Source organism: Porites lutea, chromosome 5 (assembly GCF_958299795.1).
Source record: "Porites lutea chromosome 5, jaPorLute2.1, whole genome shotgun sequence".
In the NCBI taxonomy this organism is placed as follows: Eukaryota; Metazoa; Cnidaria; class Anthozoa; order Scleractinia; family Poritidae; genus Porites; species Porites lutea.
The window spans coordinates 36987426-37012093 of record NC_133205.1 but is presented as its reverse complement, the minus strand read 5'-3'; the positions used below and the strand labels follow the sequence as shown (position 1 = coordinate 37012093).

The 24668-nt window shown below is 38.1% G+C and overlaps 1 protein-coding gene across 2 annotated transcripts in view; it reads left to right on the top strand.

Annotated features, from left to right (window-relative positions):
* LOC140937042 (E3 ubiquitin-protein ligase rnf213-alpha-like) overlaps positions 1 to 24668 on the top strand; it is a 108546-nt gene that overhangs the window by 21265 nt on the left and 62613 nt on the right. Inside the window, exons 1-20 of one of the 2 annotated variants that reach the window (XM_073386569.1) lie at positions 4142 to 4405; positions 5098 to 5196; positions 6042 to 6158; positions 7571 to 7775; positions 8907 to 9212; positions 10313 to 10914; positions 11442 to 11601; positions 12034 to 12245; positions 12630 to 12932; positions 13700 to 14439; positions 14901 to 15040; positions 15271 to 15345; positions 15606 to 15712; positions 16281 to 16431; positions 16984 to 17203; positions 18216 to 18486; positions 18714 to 18887; positions 19316 to 19421; positions 19979 to 20153; positions 20498 to 20669. In XM_073386569.1, coding sequence (XP_073242670.1) covers positions 6150 to 6158; positions 7571 to 7775; positions 8907 to 9212; positions 10313 to 10914; positions 11442 to 11601; positions 12034 to 12245; positions 12630 to 12932; positions 13700 to 14439; positions 14901 to 15040; positions 15271 to 15345; positions 15606 to 15712; positions 16281 to 16431; positions 16984 to 17203; positions 18216 to 18486; positions 18714 to 18887; positions 19316 to 19421; positions 19979 to 20153; positions 20498 to 20669 — 4128 coding nt within the window. In that variant the 5' untranslated portion in view covers positions 4142 to 4405; positions 5098 to 5196; positions 6042 to 6149. Of the gene's footprint in view, positions 1 to 4141; positions 4406 to 5097; positions 5197 to 6041; positions 6159 to 7570; positions 7776 to 8906; positions 9213 to 10312; positions 10915 to 11441; positions 11602 to 12033; positions 12246 to 12629; positions 12933 to 13699; positions 14440 to 14900; positions 15041 to 15270; positions 15346 to 15605; positions 15713 to 16280; positions 16432 to 16983; positions 17204 to 18215; positions 18487 to 18713; positions 18888 to 19315; positions 19422 to 19978; positions 20154 to 20497; positions 20670 to 24668 lie in introns of those variants that run through there. The other variant, XM_073386568.1, reaches the window with a different exon arrangement.

Below are 24668 nucleotides of genomic sequence, written 5' to 3'. Positions count from 1 at the left end.
TCAAGATATTAAATAATAAAACATTTTTTTACTGTGTCTTTGCCCGAACGGTACATCAGTTTTGCCCGAATAATACTATTTTTTTTCCGACAGGGGGGGCTGCAGCCCCCCCCAGGCCCCCGCCCCATACGCTGATGATTGAATGACAATGTCTCTGAAGTCATTGTATGGCGCTTTTTCAATGCCTTCTTCAAAATGGTAGAATGAGTCGCTTTCGAGGTTTTCCTTCACTTAACGTGAAAGTTCAAACCCTTTGGTAAGTGAAAGCAAATTTCTCTCTGGTGTTATTGCAACTCTCTCCCTTCTTGTGGAAAGTCACTCCTTAGAAGAAAGGAAGTGTTGTTTGTAGATCACCCGGTCAAATAGAAGCATATTCTCCCGGATTGTCAGAAGGGCTTTTAATGCAAAATCAGACAGAAACAAACCTAAAACTTTATTTGCATTGCGAGTTTTAAGAAACAGATTGTGGGAAGGGAGTGCGTTGTGGAATTGACCCAGTTAATAGCCTAGTTACTATACAGCCCCGACTAAAAAATTGTCTCGTATGCCGGCAGACCAATGAACCCCCATTTTAGAGGTCTTGTTTAAAATGTTATTTGGTGATTAAGTAAAAGACATTACTACATAACAAAGATTAATTAAAGAGCTGTTTATCCGTGCAGTACACAAATGCTAGCCAATAAATGCATTTTACAATTACAGGCAGGAATGCTGTAACTAAACATACATATATACTGCGCAGGCTACCTGGTAGCACCTGTAATAAAATAATGGCAAAGTTAGAAATACCCGCTTCAGACGCCGAATTTTTCATGATCCGAAGCTAATACATTGAATTAAGTACATGAAAAATCAATTAGGAACGCCTATTTCAGTTTGGAACTGCTCAGTCGTTCTTCCCGCCTAGCCCGGCCAGGAATTTCGACTGTGGAGCGACTTTGATTTGCACGCAGTTTTCTCGAAATAAACATTTTTCTCCTTTTGAATTTAGTTCGGCTGGAATTAAGATTGGCGTATGAATCAATCCAGGAGGTGTAACTAAATTGGATCGGGCTTAATTCGAATTAGGTTCGGCTCATGAAAAGTTCGGCGTCGGAACCGAGCCTAATGCTGCTTGTCTTCTTTGCTATAGAGAGAAGCTGTTGCAGTTACGATTAACGAGATGACGCAAAAGGATCGTAAATTAGCCATAGAAAACGTAGCCGCTGAGTGAGTGTTAATGTTAGGTTTCCAATGTCTTAGTTTGCTATCAAGAAGAACAGTGATAGCCTTAGGAATTATTAGCAGTTATTGATTGGGCCCGACTAGGATGTGAAGAATTATGCAGATCAAGGAGATTTGCATAATTCTTCGCATCATACGAAAGCCGAATTCAATAATTGTTTTATTATTCATTCAAAACATTTTAACGTTCTTAACAAGTTTACCTCCTCTTAGCATTCTTCTAAACTTTGGTTTCAGTCTCAGGATTTAAACACAGGTTTTTTTCTTGCAGATACTCCTCAAAAAGTAGATAACATCCATCGAACGATATGTTTTGCGTATTCTTGCTTTCATTCTGTTAGGTGTTCGTCAGAAATTAAGCTATTTCGTCTTCGGCCGCCACGCCTGGAAACGACATTGATCGATGGTCTATTGCCCATGCAGCCTCGTGTCCAACCGAATCGATGGTATATTGCTCGCATCTTCTAAATTTGGTCAGCGCCGGTTGGTTAGGAAGAATTAGTCGGGGGATTGGAACCAATCAGAACGGCGAAATATTTTGAAGTAATATATCAAACATGAGATGCAGTGTTTCATCACCAGATGAAACACCGAGAAGAGAGTTGATATTACGACGCGCAGCGGAGTATTTTTGACGAACTTCGAGGTGTTTCATCTGGTGATGAAACACTGTGTCGAATGTTTGATATTTCTTCTCAAACAAAATCATTTGTGAAGGAGAAATTAAGGATGCAAATACTAAGCAGTGTTTCATCCGATTTCCAAACACTCATTAAACATTAATTTCCTTTGTATTTTCTTAATGATTTATTAATGAGTTTGAGAATGAATAATAATAATAACAATAATCATAGTTGCTATCAAATGTATTACATAATCTCAAAAAACCGCGCATTCTTTCTCTCAGACAACCTGTACCATTTTCGTGTGCATGTTTTGTTTTCCCAATACAGACAATATGGTGTTCTCAAGAGAATAGGCTTTTGTCTTTTCATGATTCAAAGTAGACAGACTGCAAATTATAGTAGTTGCTAAAAAATATATCTACGTGTCGTAACTGTTCATCAGTAGGATGCCTAAAATGTGTGCAATTCCACAACTGGTTTCGGTGCCATTAAATCGTATACCAATTGCAGAACATTTTAGGAGGAGCCACCCATAATGTGTACACAATCACGGACAACACATATAAGTGAGGAAAATAACGTAAAGTAAAATCAAGACGTTATTTATCGAACTAAATGTTCACGTCAATTAAATAAATAAGTAATTAATTAATTAAATAATGCACGCGCACACGTACCAAGAATCAACTGAAATACAAATCTAAGTAATAAATAATTAATGTAAGGATACGATGGTGCAATTCAAGCCTGGATTGCTAATCTCATCTCCCGCAGGGCTGTACCATCCTTCTCGACGATAAGACCATGGCGATTGAACAAACTAAATGATTTCTGAAATAGATTGGTTTTAAAAGTTTTGTTGTCTGAGAAGTAATGAAAGTCCGCGGAGTCTATTTATGAGGTCAACTTTGGACGTGCAAATTCTAGCATATCTCACCGGTTGAGATATATGAACACCGTAAGCTGGATTGGCGGGAATGTTGCTGTCCATATGAAGAAAGTTGACAATTCGGAATGCAAAGTCATCTCTCTTATCCTAGATGCTGATACGGAAAGGTGTATTTATGTCGCCTGTCTTGATATTCGTGTCGAGGTAACACACTTCAGTAGATAATGTGGAAGTGTCCTTAAGTTCCAATTTCGACGGGTAAATTGCGTTTTCATAAGCTATGCATGCATAATAGGGCAATATTTGAAAGAAATAGCCCTCTGGGATAACATAACATTGTCTGAAATGGGACAACAAAACATACAAGCTAAAAAGGTATAATTGACGTAATGTTTTTTTTATTTTTCATTTCAGGTAATTTTTGTTTTTCCTTTGTTTCAAATTCAGTAGCATACATTACCATACCCAAAAACAATGGAAAAATAATTTAAAATTCACTGAGATAAAAAATTAGCTACAACATAGGCAACATCATTAACACTGATTTTATACTACGTTCACAGTAGAGGAGATTTTCCCGGATTTATAAATGTTTCCGGATTCCGGATGTTATTTTAGATTCCGGATTCAAATTATCCGGTGAAGCGACCAAACCGAACGTGTCTATTTCCGATCAACGCATCTGCGTGTAAACGGTAAAACAAATGCGGTTCCAAAACGTTCCGGATCAAGGCGGCGGATTCTTCACGTATCCGCAAAATTCTCAGCTAGTGTAAACGAAACCTTAGAGAATTTTTGGATAAATTTCGGAACGAATGTTGAAGCGATTTTTTGGGGGAATTCTGTATCTTAGCCTTACCAGTACATAAAGTGTACGTTAGAAATGATGAGCACTTAGGTCCGTTTCAAACGTCGCATTTCACATGTGCCGAATCTAATGCAGATAGGCGAGATCAGCAGAGGCTTCTTATCAGCATTAAATCAGGTACAGGTGAAACGCGATCCTTAGCTTTCAAGATCATACGTTTACGTTACACTAATGAGTTTCAACAGATTGAAATTTCGCTTGCAAGTCCTTACCTGATTTTGTATTATGGGTGGGTTTTTACGAAAATGGTAGGGAGCTTAAGAAACAACGACGGCGAAGGCTACGAAAACGTCACTTGAAAAGTGAATTCGCGCTGCCTCAAACATTATCGCGCTTATTCCATCTCGTCGTTGCTTAAGCTCCTAGGTATATTCCTGGCGATTTTACACAAATAGCTCTAATTCGAGTTTTTAAGAATAAAAAGTAGTTGATACAATTATCACGTTGATAACATTAAGTTTTGCATTGCTTCTTTGTATTAGGTCTTCTACTGCTGGTGATCAGGCAGCCCTGAAAGATGAAATCATCCTTTGCGCTAAGTCTTGCTTGGAAATTCTTAGAGCCATTTCCAATTCGTATTACAATTTTGACCTGCTTTTGAATTGTTTACATGGCGTTGCGGCATGCATTTCATCACTCGAAAAGACGTGTGTTACAGCGCAAGGTGAAACAAAACCAGTTGAAAACCAGAAACTTCTGGTGGAGGAGAGCGTTGAAATTGTCAAGAAGTGGCTCAAAAAGTCATTGAATAGCCAAATTCCATGTTACCACATAGCTGAGTCAGAGAAAGAATTGGAGGTATGTTTTAATTTCACCAATGTTGTTTCCTCTAACCTTCAAACTATTTGTCGTGCAACTTGATCAAAAACTTGGCTACCGCCATATAACGGCTTCCTCCCAATTACAGTACTTCACAAACCTGTTTTAGAATTTCTCGAGTTATAGAAATTCCCAGGAAGTATTTGCTTATTCGAAAAGACATTTAAAGAAAACAGTCGACTTATCAATTTTTGACTTGGCCGCTATCTGTTGTAGTCCCGAGTCCAGTTCCTCGGCCATGCTTGTAAATAACCAACTGGTTTACCTTTGGCTTCTTGGGATTCTTAACCCCGGGTATGTTTTATTTTTATCATCATCATCATCATCATCATCATCATCATCATCATCGCCATCGCCATCGCCATCGCCATCGCCATCGCCATCGCCATCGCCAACGGCAACGCCATCGTCATCGTCATCATCATCCTTATCCTCATCTTCATTAACATGACCATTACCATCATCATTGTCATTATTATTATTATTATGAAAACTGACCTTCAGTGACAGCATTGTGCATGGTTAAACCAAAACTGAGGTTTTTTCTAGTCGGCGAGGACTTGAAAACAAATGTCGTTTTCACTCTTTAAAGCTGTAAACGTTCATTCCACCCAGCTTTCTTTCCTAAACGTTCACAAAGGACCTCGACAGAATGTGACGTATTTTTTTAGATCTGGACAAAGTTGTTCTCCCTTGAATGGAAGGATAAACAGTGTGAACAAATTTGGAGTGACGGCCTGTCACAGAAATTAAAACAGCGTTTGGAAGAGGTAAGGATTCAATACGACGGCCTATTATCGTTGAACAACCCTGTTGTTGAACAGGCTTCTCATTGTGAAACAGTGCTATTGCTGGTCTGGTCGAGAAGTTATGGCGGTGGAATAAGAGGCCGTTTCTCACACCGGCCATTTTGGTGCTGCCACCTAGATAACAGTGATTAAGTGTTAAAGGCTTAAATCGCGAAATTTAATACTCTGTTTTCATGTTTACTTGTTAAAATCGGGAAAATAAAACCCCGCGAAATATTGTCTCGTCAAAATCGCGAAATTAGGTACCAATAAGGTATCTAGTTTAAAACATTTGCTAGGAAAACAGAGATGGAATGACAAATAATCCTGAGGCTTATGATGGTCTTTCGGTGACGTAAAACGGACTGCAAGTAAGAAACCTAAGAAGAGCAAATTGCGATGGAAATACGAAAACTCTCCCACAAATTTAAGGAGTTTCACAAAGCTATTCGTAAAGAAGGACTTGAAACCACATCTTCGCCGGGTTATTCTAGCAAAAAGAGAACGTCTTAAGTCTACCATGTTGAATTTCGTCACAATTTAGAAGAACTAGAGGTGAAAATTTAATGGACGTTTTTTGTTATTAAAAGTCGACATTTCATTGTTGTTCAGGCGACTTTATTCCAGAAGCTAGGTTTCATTTAACCTTACAATTTGGATGCATTTTCTGCCAGGTGCGACCTTTGTAGATTTAAACCGGTCAAACCGGTCTTCTAGAGTACAAATACCGTGATATATTTGTACTGGTTTTTTAGCGTTATTTGTACCCTACTGAGTAAAGTTGAATAATAAAAGGTACGTCTTTTACCGTTTCATATTTTTTGCAGCGTGTATGTACTGATATTGTCGAAATCTTTACCAAATCCAATATCGTGGCCTATCATGATTGCGTTCAAGACTTGGTGTCTGAAGTAACATTCAGAAAAGTTGAAAGCATGCTTCAGGTAACATGTTGGACTAACTTTATTAACATCATCATCACCATTATCATCATTATCGTCATAATCAACATCATCATAATTATCCTCACATTATCGTCATCATCAACATCCCATTGTCATCATCATCACCATTATAACTTTCCCTTAGTACTAAACGATCACAGAACTCACTGAAATAATGACAGTAACTCCTCCGAACTGTAGAAAAACACAAGAGAAATAATTAAAAACCAGAAAGAAGTACAGATGAGCAAAAAGGCTGTGACACTCATATTGCTCGGGAATCGTCTCCAGCCGTTATGCGTCAATAACATCAAGTTGTAATTTAGAGGTTCGTTGACATGTTACAGAAGGGAGTGACTTCGCGGTTGGCCCAATTCCCTGAATCTTTCCCTTGCTTGGACATTTCGAGATTTCTTAGTGTGTTCATTTACAGGTTAAATACTAGTAGTAATCATAGATTATTGAGTGTGTTCGAGTTTTCTTAGCTCCAGGTTAGGTTGCGTTCTCCTGACGTCGAAGGCAACAAGAAAGCTTCTATAACACCAGGTCCGACCTCAAAATGTACGGACTATTTAGCTACGTTCTTCATATCGTTTCGTTTTACAGACCCACACCTCTATTTTTTACGTACTTTAGATGATGGTGATGCACAACATTATTCACTGGCGCCAGTGAATAAAATTTAAATAGGCTTTTAATATCAGTTTACTTCGCAAATTTTAGCTCTTTTACCAAAGTAAAGCAGTGAACTTCAGGGGTTTTTGAAAAACCTCAGACTTTCTGTGTGGCAAAAGTACACATATCCCCAAACATTCCTCATAACATTTTCCGTTAGTAAAACTGCGTTGCACATGAACATAAAGCTCAGGTTTTCAGAGACACACAATTGCGCTCTGTTCTTAATCGTTGGGAGTTAATACTTGTAGTAGTAGAAGTAATAGTGAACTTTATTAACGTGTCAAGAATCTCTACCGCGTAGCACTAAAATAGTGTTAAAATAATGCTAAAATAGTAATGCAAATAGTAAAAGCTAGGAAAGTTGAAAATCTAAGAGCTATTGACAGGTAAAAAATTATGTATATGATAACAGGACAAATTTTGCTTAGTAACATAGGGTTCCAAAGTTAATTATTACAAAGCATGCAATTTCTACAGCCATCCTCAATTAAGGCAGTCAGGTCTGTTCTCCTAATTTTTGTCTTAAATCTGTGCAGACTATCCTCGGCACGTAATTCCTTTGTAAGTTTGGACCAGAGGAAAGGGACTTAGTATCTTAATGAATGCTTTCCATATTTATTGAGATGCGTCAGTTAGAGCACAACGAACATATGCCAAGAGGAATACATTTTCAATTATTATTTGCCTAAGAACCGTTAACGCCAGTTAGCTAGTTAACTATTTTCTTACTTTAGATGGGCAGCGGAGGGGAAAAGGTGTTCAAGAGCCTCTCAGAGAACGGGCTTGAATCTCCTCAAGCAACAAAGTGTGGAGATCTCCTAACAAGGATGCTTACACGTTGCTGGCCACAGCCACAAAAAGGCATTCCATGTTCAAGTAGAACAAGTCTTCAGCACGTTCTGACTTGGAGGCTATGGCCCTGCTTTTTTCACAGATTTGGTAATACGTCTGTACATTAACGTTAACTGCTTACTTTGCTTACGATCTTCTTTCGATTCTTTCTGCCAAAACATGTACGTGAGTCATAAGGTTTTTTTTATCTCCGTTTGGTTTGTACAGCTTTCATCGCGTAGAATGCCCGGTCACATCCGGGAATTTAACAGGCTAGAGCCGCATTCGAGCCACGATTTGGTCTTTAAAATATGGCGGAATAATAGGACTGAAGCGACTTTCGGAGTTTTTTGTCTCTGCCTGTGAGTTACTCGTAACCAAATCTCAATGGGTACCACCGGAATACTTATATCAAGAAACATCAAATTCAAGATCTTACCTTCGATTAATGCCAGCTTATCGGATTTCACTGGGTGTTTCGCGCTAAAAACCAACCAAAAAATCGGCATTTTTGTATGGATTTTCACCTGCGTAGACTTTCGCGGAAAGATTACAACCAAAGTTTGCAGAAATCGCGAACGGTACCACCTGATATCGTGACATCTCTTGTCGGCCTTTAAAACCGCCACGGTCTTTTAAATCAAGGATTGTGATAAAAACTGGGTTTTTTGTTTTCCTTTGAATTTGACCTGCACCCGTGAGGGGTAGCCAGCGCGAAGAAAATTTCCAGAAAACGTCTTTGAAAGCCAGAAAAAAAATTATTCGCGTTTCGGCAGCCATCTTTTTTATTTTTCAAACTTGTTTCCAGTACTCTTTGACCGTTTTATTGTTTTTACGTCATGTATGCTTTATTCAGAAGTGTCACGACTAAAAACGGTAAAATACTAACCCCTACCCGGACGGGAAATTTTTTGTTGACCTCAATGGACCCGAATTCTACGCGACGTGTTAGATGAATTATATAAGCGTTGAGGTTTATCCCTGTAGTTCAAATGTTATTTGACTTTCTTGTTTGGATTGCAATATATGCTGATGAGGTTAAAACATAAAATTCAAACCAAAGATAATGTACCGTCTTCACTGATATTTCCCTTTTCTGTCTGGTCTGTAAAGGACTTCAGGAGTATTTCTAAACTCTACAAGACGTACGTTCAGTGTTCGTTTCTTTCTGGTGTTTGTAATGCTTCTATTAGCCTCAGTCGTTTTCAGGATAAAATCTTAATGTTCTGTGTTTTTCAGGGCGACAGTCTGATTTTCGCAGAGTCTTGTGGGAAGAAGGACAAGAGATTTTGATGTTGGCTCTTTCATCTTTAGAAGCTGCAGTTGTTGGTCTCAAGGACGGATCTATAGAATTTCAGCTGTTAAATGTAATTCTTGATCATTCCGAACAATTTTTTGTCCTTTATGAAGAAATATACAAAGATGAAAGTGAAAAATCAATGTTAAAGCAGCTGTTAGATCAACGCAGCAAGGAACTAACTGCATTCGAGATCGAAAGACAGAAAGTTTTTTCCTTCATCAGGATGTGCTTAACGATCAAACAAGGTAATGCTACACTTCATCTAAAGGCAGCTTCACCAACGTGCCCTATGTTTCAGTGCACGAACCTCTCTCGTCATTTCAACATTACATTCAAATTTCCTAAATCGAACTCTATTTGTAAGTTTGCTTTTCCTGCTTATAAAATAAGGAGCTGATTCCGTTGTTTTGTTCGTGCTTTTAAAATGTTAACCTTCTGTCTCCCGTTGATCTAAAGACGGTTGTGTTATCCACTGGATAAATCACCATCCAGTTGATTAAAGGCAATTGGTTTCCTTTACAGTTATAATTGAGTCCCTCCGTGATAAGCGCTATCTAACTTCAGAACAACCAAGGCACGCTTTCTATGTACCGTTTATGAATTAATTTGCGCTTTTATTTTTATTTTCGCCTCCTTATTATGACACAGTAACAAATTACAGAAAAAAGAAAGCCCAAAGAAACCATGAGGCGTATACAAAGTGGGCTTTCCCTACAAAAATACAAAAACTCAATAAACTTAATGTTAATTTAACTGAAAGGCGAAGGCAGAGTAACATTAATACGAAGGAATAAGCTGTAAAAAAAGAGAAAAAAATAGATAAAGACAAAACACAAAGCTGACAAAGGGGGATGGAAGAAAAGGAACCCATTAAGTAATGAGGTGTTTCTTCAGTTTTTTTAAAAAAAAATGTGATACACTAACTGAGCTTAGAATGTCCGGACTAAGTGAATTAAACGATAAAGGGACCTAGGTATTGAAATGAAAAGCGTTCTATGTCTTAATTCTGAACTTAGAAACATGACAGGAGCTGGCATTCGTGGTATCTATGAACCTGATTCCTTCGTATAAAAGTGTTATTAAATACATGTATATCAGGTACCAAGCCAGTTTTATATTGAAACATTATTTTGCCTATTTCTGTTAGGTACATATTATTTAGAAGTAAGATACCAAGATTCTTAATTGGTCTGTATGAGCATCATAACAAGATTTGCTGATGATTCTCAAGGCTCGTTTTTGAAGCAGTACGAGGCGTTGAGATATATTTAGCAATTATTAAAGTTTGTTATCAGGAAATTATGTCCTTGAATTGTCCCAATTTTGTGTACCTTTCTTTTCTTAGTTGATGTGGATGATCTGCAAAAAAAGGCAGAATTGGATGTCTCTCAGCTGTCGATTAAAGAACTAGCACATTCGATTAAAATTCAAGAAAAAGCGTTTCCGGTGGTGACATTCTTTAGGCTTTCTCTGAAGGGAAAGCAGATGATTTCCACTTTAGACAAACTTGCTGACAGCATACTTTTACGGCAGTTTTGGAAAGAAAGCAGCGAGAAAGCACTAAAAATGACTGAAAAAAGAGAAGGCCACAAAGCGTTTTTGCTGAGTGTTGAAGAAGTTCAAGAGTTAATTTGGGCGCCTTCAAATGGACAGCTACAGTCGTTACAAGAGCGTTTTTTAAGTGGCGCTATTTCTTTCCAAGAGATCGACAAGCTCTTCCAGGTGTTTAAGGATAGTCAAGACCTTGTCAAAGAGATGAGGCTGCTCATCTCAAAAAGTGACAGTCCAGTAAAGGTCCGTGAAGACAAAATAAACAAGCGCATTGACCAGATTGAACAGTACTTCAAATTACGAAACTGCATTGACGCCGCTAATAATATCCTAGAGTTCAGAGAACGTCTTGGTCTTCAAGGAGATTTTCATTTGGTAGAAGACGTGCATAATCAGGTTTGTCAAAACCATTGGTTTAAATTGACTCGATTTACACCTTTAAGAGTGAAATTGGGTAGTTTTACGTGCTCCATAATAACTATCTTTACATGGTGCTGTCTAAGTGTAACTGTATACGTACCTAGGGCGCTTTCCATTTGCCAGATCTGACTGGTCAGACCATTCCCGTCGCAATGAAATCTTCTCTTTTAATCAAAACTATCTAGCCTTAAGTAGTATGCACGAAGGAGATGGGTTTTCATAAAAAACTCTTGGAAAAGCCTATTTCATTGTCAAAATGACTGGTCCGGCCTTGATCCAGCCGTCCAGTTCTGACTTTTGGAAAGCGCCCTTAGCTGGTAGCCTGTTTTTGGTTTACTCTGCATTGTCACGCGTAATCATATTCAGGGACAAGCGAAAACAAAAAGCTCAACCCAAAACGTTGAAACTAACTCTGTATACTTATACGTGATTCCCCCTTCAGCTTGAAGACATGCAGCCGTTATTGTTAGGTTATTTAAAACTGTCTCTTTTTATGTAAACAGATGAATGAAGACTTCAAACAGCGACCGCTTCAAAGCATGAATACTGCTTTACAAAACGCAGGAAGAGCTCTGTCGAAAATAACTTCTAACCATGCAAAATGTCTTGCTGCTGTCAACAAATGCCAAGATTTTATATCGTGGTTGAAGGAAACAATTAAAGGTAGAAGAGCCTAAGAAAAAAGTTATATTTATACGGCAAGAATATATCTAATACGTGAAAAGAGAAAGCAAAATCTACTTACTTTATGTAACAGTACTGAAACGTTCTGGGCTTCCAATTGACAGTTACTGTTTAAAAATCCTTTGAGTCTAACTAGCTGAGCAAGATGCAGAGTTGTTCAAAACATATCTTAGTAGGCGTTTATGCCTTTCAAGGATCGAAAACACTGTGAAGATACTGTCATGGGAACATCAGATTATTCCAACTGGAGAAGAGTACAACATACGATTTGGTAAATGATTAGCAGAATTCTAGAGTCGTGAATTTAGTTTTTTCTAGCCTATGCCGTTAAACATAGTATAAATAAGTCATACTACCGTCTTTCTAAACAACTGCGGCTGCTAAACTATCATTGTTTTATTTTTATCTTAGGCCCTCAAGAACTCAAGGTCCTCGTAGATTTGGCCATCATCTCAGCTGGGGAGACGGAAACAGCAAGGATCACGTGTCTACATACCAGCTGCCTCGGCTTTGCTCCTCTTATCTTTGACTTGAAATCTTCTTTTGGATTTGATGAATTGATAAAAACATGTGAACCAGTGTGGAATGCAGTGGATGCAGACCCTAGCCTCCCTCAAAAACTGGTATGACTTCTTGATCTTCTGCATGACTGTTGAATAAGATGTTTTTGTTTAGGGTATTTGTAAGTTTTGTGATGGTGAGCAAAATCAGCTGAAAGTTGGTGCAGGTTTTGCTGACAGTGCACTGCAGTTTCCAATTTAAATAGCAGATTACAGTAGCACTCATTGGTTTGTACCAAAGTGCCAGGATTGACAAGTTTTATTTAAGGAATACGATTCATTGTTAAACTCCAAATCAGTAATTCATTTGTTAATACTTAAAGTGATACTGCAGAATATAGATAAGACACCTTTTTAATCTTTTGTCAAACATTCCATTGTCTTTTTAACGCCATAGTTGACTACTTTGAACTCCGAATGTCACATTTGACTTTGTTTAATGTGCAGATAGACACAAGTCGTCAGTTAGAGTGGCTAAAAGGAGTAGAAAAGTCTCATGGTTCAGTGGCAAAATCCTCTCTAATGGAAGCTAAAGCCATCAATGAACATGGTGTATACCGTGTTGGCTGCGTCAGTGAAGACGTCGAGAAATCAATTGAAACGCTTACCCTCGATGCTGTAATCCAGCTCAAGTTACCAACAGATGAGAAGAGATTCACTCTCGACGACCTGAAAGATTTGCAAAGTAAGCTGATGCTCATTGCCGCTAAAGCTTCGAGTGGTAAAGAAGACGTGGATCGATTTGTTGAGGTAAGTTTTTTGTCTACATTTTAGGCAAACGGGTTGGGTTTTTTCCATATTGACATTCAAATACCATACGAAAACCTTGCTCTCATGGCTTTCGCGCTCTCCTTTGTCGGTCTCTATATCAATTTCAATCCTCACTATGCCAGTGTTAGATGTCGTCGGGAACTCACTTTTTACTTACCAAAGCTTTTCTCGTTGGGCTTAAGACATTGAAAGCACTTCATAATGACTACTAACTGTTGGATTTACCTGATATATTAAAGGCCAAAAGTAACGAAGCCTTAGTATCAAACTCATTTGGGGAAATATCCAGATCACCTTGCAGGCTTTTCATTTCGTTTTTGTGCGGCCATTCGGATCTTCCGAAGGTACCGGTATCTTCAGGGGCACCCAACGAGAATATAGTTAAAAAACATTTAAACATAGCATTGTTAAACGTATTTTAATTATTTATACCATTTTTTAGATGTTCGAAAATCCTAGGAGAGGCAGGCAAACAAGAAATTTTACAACAAATGTTCGGAAAATTCAAGATTTCAAATCGTGTTCCGAACAGATATTTTCCGAAAATTGACGTTGGGTGTCCCTGGTATCTTGTTGTTGCCAAGCGTTAAGGGGATGTGCGTGGTTTTTTTTTGGGCGACCATGGAATGTCTGGAATCATCAAGGCAATGAAATGAAAGCATATAGGTGCCGCTTTTTCATGGCCTATACATATATATTAGATTCTCTTTAGAAATTTATGAATTTGTTTTCTCCAAAATTGATAGATTCTGCAATGCGTTCAGCGACTTGCTACAGTATACATTGCACTTCGCAAAGCTGGAGAAGTCAGCCATCTCAAATGGAAATATGAATTTCAGTGTACACCTCGGCTTACTACCAGCCGTTATCTAACAGATGATTTGGCAGAAAAAAGCGAGCAGATGGAGCAGAGTCTTCAACAGTGGAAAGACGAATTGCATACCAAGCGTATGTTGTATAGTGAATTGAATCATTTCACCACCCGGCAGTTGTTGGTCCTTCGAAGGCAGCTGGCCGTTGTTCAGGGAAGAGGTCCCAAAGCTGTCGATAGCATTCCTCTTGAGGTTTATAACCTGTTGGAGAGTGTGTTGCCGGGCGTTGAGCCAGCCATTCTCAAGTCGGTGCTTATTTCTTGTGGGATTTGCAACCAGCAAACAGGCCACAATATCGTCAGGTCGTATGGCATTACTGGCACAGTTCACCGTAGCATTCCACTGCACCAGCCAAGGTCGCAGTCATCGAATGCGGAAATGTTTCAAACACTAGTGGCAAAATTGGAATCGATTGGTTACCCAGAGGCCGAGCAGATTGCTATAGCAGCAATGATGTCATGTGAAGATGCCAGCGAAGCAGATCTGATTGTATGGTGTGTAAAAAACGCCAGCAATAAAGATGTAATTGATGCTAGTTACTTAGAAGCCCTCCATGATCCCAGATATTTGGCGCTGATCGATAAAGACCTAGCCGCTTCTGTTGAAGATGGAAGGTAAGCTATCTACGGGATGGTGAGTTTCATTTGTGCATGTTTCCTAAGGTGGCCTTCAGAGAGTTATCGGACATTTTGAACAAATCTTCAGGAAACCTGAATATCCGCTACAGGATTGAAGACACGAAATAGCGAAATGACTAGATCGTCTTTATCTGATATTTCATCGACCAGAATAGGCAGTTAACCTTTTTTCTCTTTTCAATGACATTTGTTTTGCCAAACTAATTCTCTCGCAGTGATTAGATTGGCACTTCTGAAAGCAGCATATATGTTGTCTAAATTTTCTAACTACAAAATGTTTCCTAAGTCAAACTTGACGAAAAGTCGAACCAGGAAAACAATAAATGAAAACAATTTCGGTGTTAACAAAAAAATTCAAATACAGAGGCTATAGTTTAAGCGTAAACTGAGGAACAAACAGTCGTTCATTGGATTGTAATTCTTTTCTGCTTCTTAAGCCCTTCTGAGGACATGATAATTGAGCCAGAGGAAGTTTCACAACCTATGGAAACTGCACTTAGTCTTGACCAGACCGCGGGCGGGGAGTTCCTGAGCCTTGATGAGCTGGGAAAAGTTCTAAGCCAGCTTGCTTCACAAGGTTTGATTCTGACCTTTGATATTTTTAAATCTTTCATAATATTCACTTGTCAGAACCTGGGGAGCGTGGAAAGAAAGGAATAATTTTCCTGCATAAGAACATTTCAACATCAGAAACTAGAAAATAAAGGACAATATGAAACATCTTGGTAGTTGCTAAGAATTTAGTTTTCGAACTTTTGCTGCCTTGCAGCATTTTAGAACTAAAACGTGTCTACCCGTTGTTTGCAGGCCTCAATAAACGACGTAGACGTCATCCAAAGTACTTAAAGCGCGGAAAGCCAAATCTTGTTGTTATTCCAAAAGGTAAAATCAAACGTGGTCCCATGAAGAGTTGATATATTTTTCTCACTGCTTCTTAAATTCTCAACTTGCAAGTTTTTCATCTTTCTTTTCTTTCCTTCTTCTTTTCTTCCATTGATGTGATAGTCTGCTCTTGGTCTTCGTTCTTTATTTTTGTTTCCATATTGTGCTCAGTCCAATACAGTCGTTCTCTCTTTACTGTTACTTTAGCGTAACTTACTGCAGTGTTAGTTTGTTAGTATTATTTAACAATCCCATTACAGATGACATTCTAGGAACAGTGCTGTCCTTGTACATGCAAGACACCTCACCATCTCTGCCGAGTTCCGAAGAAGTGTTGATATGCTCTTCTGATACAACTGCAGAAGAGGTGAGCATTTTCGATTTACAGATGAATAGAAACAACGTTTGATGTTGTTTCATTTCCCTTTTCTTATAGTTTGTATGTGTGACTTTTTTTAAAAGCAATCTGACACTGGGGAAAGAAACACGTCATTCCATGAGAACATTCGTACTTATCACATAGATTTTTACTTTTCATTAAGCTTCGGAAACTTTGTCCTCATGAGGAAGGTAGGACGTGACGTTTGTCGATCAAAGTTTGTTTGCAAATCCGGATATGTTTGAAGGCTTGTGTGGTATCCCGGGATACTCTTGCCCGAGGAGATTCGACTTAGTGAGTTCTTAAGTGATGTGCTGACGCTTGGTGATTTAGCGGTTGATTAGTTTGCGCGTGAACATCCGGCACAGTGTGAGCTAGTGTGACAACTTTTGGCATCGCTGGATTCTCTCTTGTGACTGATTTCTGCGAGCAGGGATACTGGTTTTAAAGCTTAACAATTGATATTTTGCCAGTAGCTTAGTTTGCTGTAACTGTAGCCTGCCAGCCGGCACTATAATTAGCCGATTAGACTGTGTCTTATCCATTTCCCTTATAGATTGAGCTTCTTTGGCGACGGGCCCTTGGAGACCCTGATGGACAAATGTACTGTTTGGTGAATGTTGACCTTCTTGACTACACTGTTTCTCAGAAAGCTGCTGACAGCTTCGAGTTTTTACTGCAAGAACCTCAATACAATCGTAACGATGGTATTCAAGCTACTGTATTTCCTCTGTTAAACCTCCAGCCTTCACTAAGCCTCCCCGTTTTCATTAATCCCCTAGTCTGTGGTACTATAGAAGTGTTAAAAATTGAAAAAGAATTCCATTTGTTTAAAGTGTTGCAGTAAACGCAATAATGCTGTACCTTATTGTGTTGAAAAACAATCATACAAACTCATTAAGCCCTCATTCCAAAAACGAGGAAAATGAAGAAGTCGTCAGAGAGGCTGAAGACAGGGCAGATCTTTTAACTCTTCACTGTCTGCGCTAATTGTCAAAAGAATTAATGTGAACTAACGGGCAAAGTAACGGACTGTAACTGTCCTAGACTTCAGCTTAAAATCTCTCTTATTCTCTGTATGAATAAAAACTCATGGTAATAATTGGTCTAAATGTTCGTTTTACCTTTTTGTTAAACTTGGAAAATTAACAGATCGCTTCCCACTAATGCAAAGGGAGTTTTCGCCTGAAAGAATTAGTAACACTAGTTTCATCTTTTTTGGGGGACATTGTAGTTCAGTGAATATTTTCTCGTTTTAGGACTGTCTCTTGTGGTTATCTGCAGTTCTGAGAATGAAGACAGATCTCATATGGCTGCAGCACTTGATCAGCACAGACTTGGAACTATTCCACATTGTGCTGTATCAAAAGATATCAGGCAATATCTGCAGACACAGTTCAAGGCGTGCTCTAGACTGCAAGGAAGGCTGCAAGATAAGATCCGTCCATGGGAACCTGCTGCCATGGTGGACAAGGAAAAGTAAGGAGAGAAAGTTTCACTCTCTTTCTCTTTACAATACATCTTTCTAAATGACTACGTTTTCTGTGACTCTAAAGCTAAACCCGCGTCGAAAGACCTTTGTAGACGAGGATTCCTATTTTTTTAAATTATCCATTGAATAAAACCTAGTACAAGAGATACGGAAACCCAGAAATGCGCACAATTAAACTGCAGGGCCACCTAAAACACCATCCCCACTATTAGCAGTACCAACTACACTATCACAACGAACAGCACAACAACGACTACTACTGGAAAATCAGCGACTGCATCAGTCCCTCATTAAAACTAACAATACCATATCGACATCATCAGCGACTCTTCCGACCACTACCAATAGCACCAAACAAACGAACCGCTACCATAGACAACAACACCAACACCTTGCATATTTAAAGTCAAGTATTTCACCAACAAAATAGAATAGCCAACATTCCCGTCATTTACAGTACCAAACACCACTGCTGCTAATTTTCAGCAACGGGCCACGTTAATAGCACCACTGCCAATATCACCTTTACGGCGCTTTTTAAAAACACTCAAACTCTGTAGTTCAAAAGTTGCCTTCACAATTACGTTGTTCGCGGCCGTCCGTTCAAAATTACGATCACAAACAACGAACCTTGAAACATAGAAACAAACAAAACGGATCGAAATCCACCAATCACAAATCACAAACCATGACCTTTTCAACCCGTTGATGTAAACTTTTGTTTCCGAAGAGGTCCGCTAAGATGATTGACGGCAGCGAAACGCGAACGTCAAATGGCTTTTAAACTTCAGAATTCGTGTTTATGAAAAGCGCAGTAACTCCAGCGTTATTAGCCTCAACTCATGAAAGTGACAGTTGAGTGGCCACTACCACTTCCTTTACAACCGCCACCACCTTTAACGAAACACAGTCCAAACAGGATGAACAACAGGTGTGTCTTGTAATATATTGCCTTTGCGTTCCTGTCTCTAAAAGAAACATTCCGTTTATCCCATACAGGTTGTCAGTGAGAGTTGTGTCCTCAGAAAGGGCAGGTTGCGGCAAGAGCTTGGTGGTTCGGCGACTTAGTGAAAGCTTAGTTCAACTTGGGAACAATGATGAAGTATTGGGTTACCTCAGAGATATGGAGGCAGATATGCCTCTGTGTATCAGCGTCCCAGTTTATGGACCAGCTGTCGATCAGTGCGCCGTTGTTGAGTCCTTGTTACCGCACATGATTGTTCCTGATCTGCCACTTTCCCGGATTTTTCACCTTGATGTCCATCCGTCGGTACTAAATACTTTGTTAGATAATGAAATATTTTAGCGTACTTTAACTGAATAAATATCACATAAACGTATTTAAAAAGGGTCGAGATAACTTCGAACTTAAAAATGTTTGAATTGTACAAAACATTTTTATCCCACAACAAATAACACCGCATACACTAGCCAATCAATAGAACTGATTCGCACCTATCTCAACTCAGCAACATTGTGATGGTTGTATTTTGACAGGTGAAGAGTGGTCTTGACGCACTTCTGTTCAATCTCTTGATACTTGGTGTCTTGAAAAGCAGTAGTGGACAGGTCTGGAGACGTAGAGTATCTGATTTGTATATGATTGAGCTAACGACGGGGCCAAAGCAAGGGGTCAATGAAACCGTTCAAAGGCGACCGGTACTTTCTAAGGTAAGTTTCATTGAATCGTTAAACCATCATCAGAGCCGCCTAAGAGATATTGTGGGAGCATTTATCTTATTTCTCGAGAGAAAAAACCGATCAATGAAGAGCGCTTTTTATATTGTTATTGGACCGATTTTAAGACTTTCTGGGCAATAAGATACATTGCATTGATGTCGCGTTTGCCTATCTGTTCTTATCTTTTAAATATTTCATTTTGGTGATGAATCATGCCAAGGCGTGCGCGGTTATTTGGTTAGCCCTATTCAAAAATGTCATAAGACCATTGGGTAGGAACAAACAAGTGGCTCGTGGAAGGTTACATGATCTTTGTTTCACGAGTAAAGCTATTTTTTTAAAAAAATGAGATGTAAACGATGGTAAAAGAGTTTAGTGAAGGAAGGTATTGAAATGTTGATTTATGTTTTTTTCAATAGCGTGACGTTCGAAAAGTCAAAGCAGAGCCTTTTTACAGGCTGCTTCCTACCATTGAATGTGGAACACCATTGCGAACTTTGAGTCAGTTAAGGACTCAGCAAATGGGTAAGAAATTCTAGTTTGTAAGTACATATTCCTTTCTCTTTGAGCTGCCATTAGGTTAATTGAACGGGATGTCTGTCGTGTTTCATTTTAATTTTATTGCAATGAGTATTATATTTGTATCCGTAAACACAACGAAAGTTTGTATGACTGAGAGACCCGAGTCCCGAATGCGTGCTACAATTGCAGAATCAGCAGGGGCTTCTTCGACTATACCTTGTACATTACAGTAATAACTTCTTAAGTCCCAGTTCTAGAGAACTGCATGTGAACACATCCAATTCTCTAGACTGATCAACATACATTTACTCAAGGAATTAATGGTGAGAATATGTTTAAAGATCGAAGTATTTTTCTTGAGGTAGTTATGTATGGATATGATGAGAGGAAAACTGATGTTAGTTGCTTTCGGGTGTGAAAAGCTTGAACAGAATAGTAGATATAACACGTAAGGTAAAATTACAACGCGCAAATATCGTATATAGATTTGGTGGCCTTAAAAATGTCGGCAATGTTCACGCATACTCATTACATCTCAAACTTTTTGCTCTTTCCTTTAGGTCGTGTTAATCTCAGCCCTCTGTTCGACAATGCTGAATTTCAAAGCTCACATGTTCAACGGGCGTTTCAGTATCTGAAGTTTTGGGAGTCAGCAAGAGGGAACCTGAACCAATTCTGGTTTATACCAAGTCAGGTGATGGGTGACCATGCAGAGTGTATTGAAACTCTTGCAAGGTACACTCTATATAAAAATATTTTTTTCACCATTTCTTCAAGAATGGCAGAGTAACAAAGGTCGAAATTGGTAATTAGGTCTTCGTGTGTCCATTCAGGATTTGACATATCTCAGTTATATCAAAAGTGACACAATGTAGAAAGAAACTGCTCCTTTTCAGTAAACACGAGTCCTAAGTTTACAAGGCTTTTAATATAGAGCCGTGCTCGCGCTATAAAACTACAACAAAATAATCTTACTTGCCTCTTCAACTGTAGTGATACCTTTTTAGAGCTATGGAATGAACAGCTATATTGCCAATTAAGGGAGAAGGATTTAGTGATCGTTTATGTACTTGTTTCAGAAATTGTGGCGTTGTGGACCCGTCATGGGCTGAACTCCGTCATTTTGTGAACTTCCTCAACTCTCAGCTCCAAGCTTGTGAAGACAGTGCGTTTTGTAACATGGAACTTGTGGGAGACACTCTTGAGGGCTTTAGAAGTTTTGTGGTCCAATTTATGATCGTCATGTCTCGGGTAAGAAAAATGGAAAGGTGCGGTCGCGCGGAAAATGTGGCTCAATTCCCAGGAACTAAATGCTACCCACCCTAAACCTTGGGGAAAGTGCCTGAAATCCGGACGGCGGTGGGCGCCATCTATGTTATATACAGTGAATCGTTATATGACATGGATATTAACTAGATTGCCGATCTTTTCCTTGTCTTTAAGATTTTGGGTACAATTCTGGCATTCTTTTTCACCCCTGTTTTTGTTTGGGTTTATTTTGGGCCAAACATTTTTTCCGGGAAATCAGCATAAACATCCTGACTATGTTCCTAAATGAAGCATTGAGAGAGTGGTAAAATTGGGGTACCGTAAATCCTCTATGAAACCCCCTAGGGGGCTCATTTATTTCAATCACATTTGGGGGGGACTTTATAGAGATGGAGGGCTTATTTGGGACGTAGGGGCTTATTTAGTTAAGCAAAGAAGATGGTATCCGTTCTCCTTAAAGAACTAGTAAACGCTCAAGTACAAGAAGTTGGAAGTCATTCAGCCGAGGATCAAAACAAATCCGGACGGCCAGTCTGGATCAGTCCATACGAAGTTTTACTGTCGTTATTGATTAATACAGTCTATCATTTAATAATAATAATAATAATAACAATAATAATAATAATAATAATAATAATAATAATAATAATAATAATAATAATAATAATAATATATATTTAACAATTATTCCGCGAAAGCGGCGAGGTAAACATTCCTAAAGCCACTATTCACCGAGATTGAAAAGAATAATTGTTTTAGTATATACACACGAAGTGATCTCAACAAAATCAGAGAGGAAACCATTAAAAAGTACGATTTGATTGACAGATCAAATCACGCGAAAGTTTAAAAATAGATCTTTGCAGAATGTTCAAACATGGCAATTCACAAGTTTATCACTTCGCAAACAACAGCGTAATGGCTTAAATGGAACCGCTAAAAGTTTGAACTGTTTCCTTACCTGAGAAGAAAAGTAGAGCTTTGTTGTTTTCTTTCTGCTTTTGCCAAGTTTATAGCCAAAAGGGTTTGTTGTGTCGTTCTTCGCATGAAATGCCGACCGAACTGGCGGCTCGGTTGCTCGAGGTAGGACGTCGTCTTCCTGTATCATTCTTTTTCCTGTTTACTTGAAAGGTACAATTTCTGCAAACATTTCCTTTTAAATTTGTTTGTCATAAATAAACTTCGATTTTTGAGCCAAAATTTTCTTGTTAGAAAACGCTGAGTTCACGAAACGACTTCTTCTACGCGAATACACCGAAGTTGTAAATAATCCGTCGAGCACAAAACTCAGCTACAGTAAATTGAAAAACGCCGCATTTCTTGCCTTAAAAAAAAGTCAGCCCTAGGATTTTGTCGACTTGTAAAAGATCGTTCTCTAAAACAAATGGGAAAAACACCGAGCTCACACATTATCCACTCGCTAGCAGGTGAATATTGTTGAATAGTCCGAGATAGCGAGCCAATCAGATTGCTTAAATCACCAAGATCACTGAGTGTGTATATACTAAATATATATATATATATATATATATATATATATATATACGAAACAGACCTGTATTAAAATCCATATGTGCTCATATTGAGTAGTCTATTTACTGTTATATATATATCTATATATATATATCTATATATCTATATATCTATATATATATATATATATCTGTCTGTCTATCTGTCTATCTATCTATCTATCTATCTATCTATCTATCTATCTATCTATCTATCTATCTATCTATATATAGATAGATAGAATATATATATTGTTTGGGGAGTCCCGTGAGCCATAAAGCCTTTAATTCGACTGCGCGTTAGCGTGGTTGTCTTGGTGGTGTAGTGGTTAACACATCGGCACTAGAAAGTCGAGGACGTGGGTTCAAACCCCGTTCAAGGCAATTTTTAGAGTTTCACTTGTGGTCATTTATTTCTTTCTTTCACTGGTTTCAGTTCATTTGTGTTATATATATATATATATATATATATATATATATATAGCAACCTCCAAATGTCTTTTAAGCATGAGAAAAGGCGGAACGACACCGAGCTGAGCAAACATTTGTGGAAACTAAAGGAAAAGAAGGAAGGCTATTCAATTTCGTGGAAGATCATCGCAAAGGCCAAGTCATACTCTAATACCACTAAACGCTGTAACCTATGTATCACTGAGAAGTTTTTCATATTACTCTAATCCACAGATGGCCACTCTGAACAAACGAAACGAACTCATATCAAATTGTAGACATCGAAGAAAATATATTCTCAAGTATTCCTGAAATTTTGTGTATTGTATCATAAGCGCGCGTAGTTTTTTTTTATTTATAAACTATTTTTTTGGAATAACGCCTCTGTCATAACAACCGCAAAAATATGTCACGCGATCATGTTGCTGTGTTAACCGTTGTGATGCTTCAGTGTGTATGGAGTTTAACTGATGAGTGGATCAACTTTTTGTTGGTCTACGAAACAGACCTGTATTAAAATCCATATGTGCTCATATTGAGTAGTCTATTTACTGTTAAACCGCTCCTTAATTGTAGAGCACTGTTCTGGATCCAACGGTGAATTACCTGGATTTGTTTATATATATATCTATCTATCTATCTATATATATATATATATATATATATATATATATATATATATATATATATATACACACCCGTTTTCAAAAAGGTTTTCATATAGAGAGATATATAGATAGATATATACTTTTGTTTTCTTGCACGTGCGCCCGTGTGCATTTACACTTGTTATTATCTAACTTGCGAAAAAACTTGGTTCAACAATAATTTTTTTTTCGTCAGGTTCTTTGTTGCAATTTGTCAATTAGCAAAAATAATGCACGAATATTGTCTGCAATTCTCTTGATTTGCATTCTGTTGAAAATTAAAGAATGAGGAATTCGGTCACTTGCAGGTCATATCATTGTTGTCGTTACAGGATAAGGGGAAAAACGCAGATGAAATGAAAAAAAGAAGTGTTTTCGAAACCGCTGAGAAGGAAGATGTGACGGTGGATATCCATATTGGATATGTGGGAAGGAGCAACAATATTATAGCAGTTGATTAAAACGGACCAAGACGTTTACTAGGTTCATAGAAGTAGATTTTATCATAACCATGTTGAGCGGGTCATACATATTAATATCTCACCTTTTTTCGTGTAAAATCGGGGCCTGTAAGGCAACGTCTCATTGAAGACAGAATAAACTCTCGGCCACAAATGCTTTCAAGTTAGTTTACAGTTTCTCTTAAGCACGCCCCTGGACAGCGCATTTTTTAATACACTCCATCAATAAAAATGCTTCGTCACTTGCTACAGATGCCATAGCATTTGGCCTACCAATTTGGTGACGCCGTATAACTCGCGGATATCTATCTATATATCTCTCTGTATGAAAACCTTTTTGAAAACGGGTGTATATATATATATATATATATTTTAAGATGAGAATAATATAATAATTTTATTCAACTTTAAAAAAATATGTACATGATTTACAGAAATATTTGAAGTAAGGATTAAGCACTATATAACGTTAAGAATAGTATGAATAATAAAAATAGCATTCACTGTGTCAATAACGATTTCGCAAATACATTCTTTCGCAAATACATTCTCAGATGTAGTCAATAACTTTTGCAGGCAGTCCAATCCATACGTGTCTGATATTAAAAAGAAAACAACTTAAAAAGAGAAAAAATTTCGTAATCCTAAATTCCTAATTCTTTGAAAAAGTTGCGAAAAAAAAAATAATATAAATAAAGTTCTTTTCTCTTCTTTTAAAGAATCAGGAATTTAACTTGTTTTCTTTTTGATATCAGAGACAGATTCGTAATGACTTAATTTAAAACTCTGGACTGCCTGCAAGAGTTATTAACCGCATCTGAGCCGCAAGGAATGTATTCGCGAAATCGTTATTGACACAGTGATTGCTATTTTTATTATTTATATTATTCTTAATGTTATATAGTGCTTAAT